Source organism: Galeopterus variegatus, unplaced genomic scaffold, assembly GCF_000696425.1.
Source record: "Galeopterus variegatus unplaced genomic scaffold, G_variegatus-3.0.2 Scaffold448, whole genome shotgun sequence".
NCBI lineage: Eukaryota > Metazoa > Chordata > Mammalia > Dermoptera > Cynocephalidae > Galeopterus > Galeopterus variegatus.
The window spans coordinates 636,295-644,710 of record NW_007726559.1 but is presented as its reverse complement, the minus strand read 5'-3'; the positions used below and the strand labels follow the sequence as shown (position 1 = coordinate 644,710).

General features: G+C 40.1%; 1 protein-coding gene across 1 annotated transcript in view; it reads left to right on the top strand.

Moving 5' to 3' along the window:
* Positions 1 to 8,416, top strand: part of APH1B (APH1B gamma secretase subunit) — a 21,109-nt gene extending 12,693 nt beyond the window's left edge. Inside the window, exons 3-4 of the mRNA XM_008568867.1 lie at positions 842 to 969; positions 4,862 to 8,416. Of these exons, the coding sequence (XP_008567089.1) occupies positions 842 to 969; positions 4,862 to 5,029 (296 nt within the window). The 3' untranslated portion in view covers positions 5,030 to 8,416. The remainder of the gene's footprint in view (positions 1 to 841; positions 970 to 4,861) is intronic.

Below are 8,416 nucleotides of genomic sequence, written 5' to 3'. Positions count from 1 at the left end.
AGGACTTAAACACACACACACACACACACACGCGCGCGCGCGCGCCTCACACACATAGAAGCAGTATCCCGCAGAAAAACCTGTGGGTGCTGATCAAACTCGGTGCCAGTTGCTTAGTAAGAATCTTAGATAATATTGTGATTTTTAATATTTTGTTCTTCCATTGACTATTTTTTTTTTTTTTTTTTTGTCTTTTGTCTTTTTCCGTGTCCGGCAATGGATCGCAACCCTCAGTGTTGCCCCCGTACCGGACCGGGGACCGGCAACGGGATTGCAACCCTCGGTGTTGCTCCCGCGCCTTGCTCAGCCAGTGAGCGGGAACCGGTCTGTATGTGGGATCCGAACCCTCAGGCGGGAGCGCCGCCGTGCTTCCCAAGCGGCGCACTATCCAGTGCGCCACCGGGCCGGCCCCTTCCATTGACTTTTTTGAAAAAGATCTGAAAGGAAATTTTACTCACATAGCAGAAGATATTCCTTTTAATTGCAAAAGATCTCCTTAATTAGTGTGGAAGGCTAATTGGTGAAAAGCTGGCTAGATTTCAGAATAGTCTTATTGCTTCCTCAGGGAAACTGCTTGAAAGCCAGATCCAAGTTGACTTTTTGTTGAACATGTTCACTTTCTAGACAAGAAGCTGCTGAGCAGATCCCTCATTCAGAAATCTTACTTTTCAAGTTGCTGTTAAAGCAAATGGGTGTCAAGGTCCTGTTCTGTCAGATGGTGGTTAAACTCTCTAACTGCAGCACAGTAGACCCCAAGAGCCTGTGTACAGTGACAGGGCACTCAGTGGGCTTTAGTGTCTGTTGTCTTTATGAGTGGCACTAATGGTTGACTATCTTTCAGCTTTCATGACGCTGGTTATCATATTGCTGCACGTGTTCTGGGGCATTGTATTTTTTGATGGCTGTGAGAAGAAAAAGTGGTACACCCTTTTTATAGTTCTCGTAACCCATCTACTGGTGTCAGCCCAGGTGAGTATTGCCACCATGCTCAAACTGTTTTTTGAAGCTCAAGTCCATACATCTAAAGTGGTAGATTCTAGGGCTGGCCCGTGGCTCACTTGGGAGAGCATGGTGCTGACAACACCAAGTCAAGGGTTAAGATCCCTTTACCAGTCATCTTTTAAAAAATAAATAAATAAAATAAAATGGTAGATTCTACTCTAAATGAAATACATGTTCATGGGAAAATTAGGAAATTTAGAAAAGTCATTTAAATAAATGAATGAGTCCTCTAAGTTTTACCACAGAAAAACAACCACAATTTTTGGTGGGTCTCATTAAAGATTTTATTCCATGTACCCTTTCTTTTAATGGGTATAGTCAAACCTAAAACAGTCTTGCATTATGCTTATGTTATGGAGCACATCTGAAGCAATTTCCATCTTATTACAAGTCTGTTAAGATATAAATTTTAATAGCTTTATATCATACATGAAAATTATTATAATTTATTTAACTGGTTGATCACTTCTATTTCTTTAGTTATCGTAATGCTGTCTTGAATATCTTCGTGCATGAAACTTTTTCCATCCATTGTTTAGATTTCAAGCCATGAAATTATGAAGTCAAAGGGCATGAATTTTTTTTAAGCACTTGATGAAAATTGCTAAAATACTCTCCATAAGGGTTGTACCATTTTTACTCATTCTGATCAACAACAAGAACATCTATCTCACTCCCTCCTCACTGACGTTATAATAATGCCAGTTTTCAAAATAAAATTTAAAAAAAACCTTGAGGGCTGGCCCCGTGGCTCACTTGGGAGAGTGTGGTGCTGGTAGCACCAAGGCCACAGGTTCGGATCCTATATAGGGATGGCCGGTGCGCTCACTGGCTGAGCGTGGTGCAGACCACACTTTGCTGAGGGTTGTGATCCCCTTATCGGTCAAAAAAAAAAAAAACTTGACTAGATATATTTTGTAAGTACTATTTAATGTTTTGGATCTGGCTTTTATTGTAATTTGTCATATATTTACATCAGAATAACCCCGCACCCCTGCCACTACCTCATCTAGGCTCTTATTAACTTTCACTTCAACTATTGAAAAGTTTCCTCCTGATGGCTTCTTACCTCAGGCTTCTCTCCTCTCCATCCATTTAGGGTTTATATCAGGTTTTCCTACACTGGGCTCCTTGCCCTCTGATCCTTCTAAAATGCTATCTTATGGCCCCACCCCCACCCCCACCACAAACCCACCTAAAACCTTTCAGTGATGCAGGATACTAAACTTACCTTTAATATGATGCCAACTGCGTAAAGCCAAATCTTGTGAAAAAAAGACTGGAAAGGGAATACATTAAAATATTAGCTGGGCCAGCCCCATGGCTCACTCGGGAGAGTGCAGCGCTGGTAGCACCGAGGCTGCGGGTTCGGATCCTATATGGGGATGGCCAGTGCACTCACAGGCTGAGCGTGGTACAGACCACACTGTGCCGAGGGTTGTGATCTCCTTACCGGTCAAAAAAATATATATATATATATATATATTAGCTGTGTTTATCTCTGGGTATTGGGATTGTGGATTCTTTTATTCTTTATAGTTTTTGTCATATTCCAAATTGTCTACAACATAGCACTTTTATAATCACAGAGAAAGTTATATGATAAAGCAAATTTCCTTCTTATGGATCCAATTGGCTATTCATTCATTCAACAAATATTCTATTGAGTGCCTTCTGTGTTCCAGACACTGTTCTAGGTGAACAAAACAAAGATTCCTGCCTTTTCAATCCAGTAATCTAGGGGAGAGACAGATAATAAACAATAGACATAATAAATACAAAATTAGTATGTTACAAAGTGATTGGTTTTATGAAAAAAGGAAAAGTAGGGCAGAATAAAGGGATGGAGCTGGGGGAAGAGGATGTCACATTTCTCAATTAGGTGATTATGAAGGTGACAAAAGAACAAAGAAATTTGAACAAAGAAATGAAGTACAGGTGAGGGAGTTGGTTATCTAGCTGTCTGCAGAAGGAGCATCCTGGACTGAACAGCCAGTGCCAATGTTCTAAGATGTGCTTGGCATGTTTCCGGAAGCCAGGGTGGCCAGAGCAGAGTGAGAAAGGGGGAGATTAGTAGGAAATACTGTCAGGGAATTGATGGTGGTAGGGAAATAGGAGGTTGGAAGAGAGATCCACATCTAGATAATGTAAGACTTTGGCTTTTACTCTCAGCAGAATAAGGAGTCATTGTAGGGTGTTGAGAGGGACATGGTCTGGCTCACATTTTGAAAGGCTCACTTTGCTGTGTTGAGAGTAGACTATAGTGGGGGAAGAGATTACAGTCCTCAAGGGAAGGATGGTGAAGACTTGGGTGAGATAACAGTGGAAATTAGGAGAAATGATCATATTCAGGACATATTTTTGAAAGTAGAGCCAACAGTATTTCCTGACAGATTAGGTGAGGCAAATAATGTATAGATGTTGGAATTTCTCAGGGCATAGTCTTGACTTTTCCATTCTCTCTAAATAGCTCCCTGGGAAATCACATTCATGGCCATGGCTTTAAATTCTGTCTATAGGTTGTGTGTCCACATTTTTTTTCTAGCCTAGTCCCCTCCTCTGAGCCCCACACTCATATATCCAGCTGCTTATTTTGAAATCTGCCTTTTGAATTCTCCCTGTGGACTTGATGCCTATTCATCATCTTGAGCTTGGTCTTCCTCAAGTCTTTGTCATCTCATTGAATGGCACCACCGTTTACCTAAAGCCAGAAACATGAGAGTCGTTCTTGTCTTCTCCCCTTCCCTCACATTCAGTCAATCAGCAAGTCCTGTCATTTCATGTTATCCACTCTTCATCTCCATCACCACCACCACCACCCTGGTCTAGGTCACCATCCAGTACAATACTTCCTAACCCTGCTTTCACCATAGCCTCTTTTAATCCATACTCTGCAGTTTTAGAAATCTAAATCAAGTCATTCAGGTCCCCTACTTAAAACCCTTCTATGAGCCTCCATTGCACTGAGGATAAAATCCACATTCCTTAGCAACACATTGTGTAGGTGACTCTGTCTTCCTCTCTGACCTCATCTTGTATGCTTCTCCCTCCACCCCCATACATCATCAATATTGACTCTTCTCAGGTTCGTAGCTGCACCGAGCTCCTTGCCCTCTCGTGGCCTACACAGACAGGGTTGACTCCTCCTACTGTATGTCTCCATTTAAATGCCACTTTCTTAGGGCCTTCCTGGACCACACTAAGTGGATCACTTTGTTCTTACCTATCCTAGTATCATCACAATTATAATTACTCTGTCTTAATACTCATCACAATTTATAATTAATTTGTTTCTTTGTTCATTATCTTCCTTATTAGCATACCAGGGTTCTTCAAAAAGTTTGTGGAAAAATAGAATTAAAAGATAATACAGATCTTTCCATGAACTTTCTGAAGTACCCTTGTATAAGTTCCATTAAAGTAGAGACTTTGGTTTTCGCTATTGCCTAACACAGTACCTCTCAGCATTCCATTAGTGCCTTTTAAGTGAATAAACTTCTGGAACCCACAGCAATTGTGCAGCTGAAAGACAGACGCTCTTCCTTCATGTTCCCTTCAATACTATAGACTCATACTAAAGTAATTTGGACTTGTCTCACTTTCTTGCAAATTCTAAGAGCCAGTTAACACAGAAAAGAATATAAACAGGGCATATTTTATTAGGTTCTGGCTAATGACTACCTTCTAGTGTTGCCATTTGAATAGAGCAAAGCACAGGACCTAGAGGCCACTCTCTGTTGAGTAGATTAGTTCTACTCTGCTACTTTGCAGGTCCTTAACATATGACATGCATCATGTGTTTGGTGAAAGTATTCTATATTTTCCTAATTACCCAGGCTGATTTATTTTTCCTTTGCAGACCTTCCTCAGTCCTTATAATTCAGTAAATCTGGTGTCAGCATATGTAACCATGGTGCTTATGGGCACCTGGGCATTCTTTGTTGCTGGAGGCAGCTGCCGAAGCCTGAAACTCTGCCTGCTCTGCCAAGACAAGGACTTTCTTCTTTACAGCCAGCGCTCCAGATAACATCTGGGAATCAGTACCTCCCCAACAACAGGCTGCGTCTTTAGAGGAAGCACAACTGTGCCTTTTTCTAAAAATCCCTTCTTATGGTAGAATTTAGAAAAACTCAGACTATCTAGATGCAAGTCTCATTCATATGGCTTTCATACAATAGCTCTCCGAAAGGGAGACGTCAGTGGTGCACATTCGAATCACCTGGGTAAACATAACAAAATACTGGTTCTGGGCTCCACCCTCCAGATTTAACTGGCCTGGGCATCTGCTAATGTTTAAAACTTCCCAGGTGGTATGTACAGCCAAGCTGAGAACCATTGGTGTCCAAAAGCAAACTTCCTGAGAACCACAAGTGAATGAGAATCTGGTGTTTAGCTGTCTCCTAACTGAACTTGTGCTGAGCAAGTAAATGTCTAAATGTCAAATCCTGGTTAGCCTTTATCTTTTTAAGTTCTGAAGTCACTAAAGGGCTACTGCCTCTGTGAGCCATTTTCATGTGCTTCATTAATACCATCTTCTGAGAACATGGTAGGCCGTGCTTTTCAATGCAATAGTAAATTGCACTGATTTACTATGCTAACTTAGCCAAAGTAAGATATTGATTAATAAGCTGTATTTTTCTGAAGCTTTTCCATTCTAGGTTTTGCTTTTTGAAGCATGACATTGTTTTTGAGTATAATTCAGTTTCATTAACTAAAAATGATGATTTTCTGACTTCCTTGGTGGGAAGGCATTATAAAAATCAAGAATTTTTTTTTTAAATCGAGAATTTTTGTGCAACTTCTATGAGTCTTCCCTCAGTTTAAAGCTTTTCATAGGCTCTGCCCCGAGGCCACTGGCTTGTTTACCATCTGAGTGCTAGTTGCTGAGCTAGTTGAGATGAAACCCATTGTTTACCTCTGAGAGGCTGTGCAGGGAGCTGAGCGATGTGTTCCAGGATAGGCTTCACTGGAGCTGGCGGAACTGCAAGCAAAAGCATGAGGAAAACAGCCAAAAGAGTGATGTTGACACTTTTGACTTGTTCCTGTGATACTAAACAGCACTTTCACCCAGGTGGGTACAGTGTAAGATTGGAAATACATCTTAAATTGACAAATTTTGTGCTATTACATAATCCATATAATCTTCAGATCTAGTAAATGTCTCTGGGTTTTGGTAACAGATACAGCCTTCCCTTAATAGGAATATCCAAGGTGTTCATTCAGCTTCTAAACAACCCTTTTGATTTCTTTTATAAAGAAGAAATGCCAGTGAATCATGCCTTTACTAACTGGAAATTGTTCCCAGTTGATATCTTTGGGGGAGCTGATAGTATGAAATGGAAATTACCTGTACATTAAAGTGATACCTCAGTGAATCCCACATGTGCAGTAGAAGATCCAAAAGTAATAGGAGCAGCAGTGAGAGGGCTCAACAGTGACATGACAGATGGATGAATTTGACAATACTGTGATGGGGAAGAATAATGAGCATGTTTAGGACAGACACGTGACCAGTGTTTTGGGCTAGCCATATATCATTCCAGAGACCAGACCCTTGCACGTGAACTAGACCTTTATCAATATTAGTGAAACTCCCTCCCACGCTTAAAATATTAGAATATCTCAATTTAGAGATTCAAGATGAGTAGGGCTTTTAGGAAGGCTGCAGACAGTCTGATAAGCAATTACAGTTACTCTCCTAAAGCTTAATTCAGCACTACTACCAGTGCTTATGCTGGAGTTTGCAGTTTTCCAGCTTTAAACAAGACTTTCCTTAGACTAGAAGAATCAAGGGCATAGAGACTGAACAGTGAAATTTACTGTGCTGAGTCATGGGGAATGAGATACCTATCAAAACAGGATTTATTCTTATCATAACATGTTATTCCTTGATGAATAAAATAAGAAAAATATATAGTTGGTTATTGCTATTGACTTACACATCTCTTAAATGGATATTTAGATAAAATATTTGCTGGTTTGTAAAGTGTAGACAATTTGAGACTGTTAATACTACTCATACTTGAGCTCTGAGAATGTTCCCTGTACACTAATAATGTTACACTTAATGTTAAGTAAGGAAGCTGGGATATTGTAAAATCTCATTTATAAAAACTCAGACAAGAAGAAATTTATCTTTGATAGTGAGACTGTTGTCTTACTGCAGGAAATTATTTAATAATCCTTGATTACCTATGAATAAAGGTAACCCTGATTTCTCTTAGAATGTATTGCCATAGTCAGCTTTGGCAGTGTTGTTTCAAATAGCCTTGCTTTGCCTCATGCCAAGGAAGCCCAGATGGGGAGGGTATAGTCTTCTTCTATTGCTGTGTGTATATTGAAATACTATTTTTTTTTTTTTTTTTTGCATTTGTTATCTATAATGAACTTTCTGAGCCCTGATACTATTTGGAGAGGAGGAGATAGTGTTCAGTGTTGATGGTGTATGCTGTCCTTCATGCAGGATTTTCTCAGTTTGGAGGGAAATGTGGATATAGTTAAAGTTGACCTTGGGATACTGAATATCATTGCAGCACTTGAACATGTTGCCATGTGAACAATAGAGATTGATTTTGTTGCTCTCTAATATAAGCTGTATTCATGTTTAATTCATTTGAAGAATGAACTGGAGAAGTTTTGTTACCTCTATCCCGGCCTGCCTGACTGGCAATATGGTAGCGACAGACTCTTATAGAGCATCTTAATGAAAACATGGCTGAAAGGAGTTAATGATGATATCTGTAGACCGCATAGAAAATGGTTTTTGTTCCCAGTATTAATATTTTTATTCTCAAGCACATTTCAGTGTTTGCCGAGAGTGGCAGATTCACACCAGGAATGCTAGGTGTTCTTATCCATAGAGTGGATGCAGTACAAGCAGTTGTAACAGAAGCTTTTTCCTACCTGGTACACTTCCTGCATGCCTCAGTCCAGCCCCAAAACAGGCAATAGCAGTCAGTGTGGGCTCCAGGGCGACACCGAAGGCTTGTTGGCTGACCAGGCAGAGTGGCAGCCTGTCGTGGGCATCAGCAGCCTGCTTCCTAAGAAGAGCTCCTTAAGGGTGTTGCCTTTTTTTGGCTAAGGTTTTTCAGGGCACTTCTGTTCCTAACTTCAGGTAGACAAGATGGATGTCATACAAAACGATTTTAAAGTGCTTTGCTTAGAGCATTTTGTTTATGATTGCAATGTTTACATTTCTTATTTAGTAAGAGGCTTTACTTAATTTTGTTACATTTTAGTGTTTAGGAGAGGAGGGTACTGTCTCTATGTAAAATAAGTAACACTTTATGTACTTTATACTGTTATGCCATATGTACTTGCAATATCAGACCTTGCATTCAATACACAATGCAATAGACTCTTTCCAGGCCTGTATTTTTCAGTGAACAATAAAAAGATTGTTTGGCACTACTCA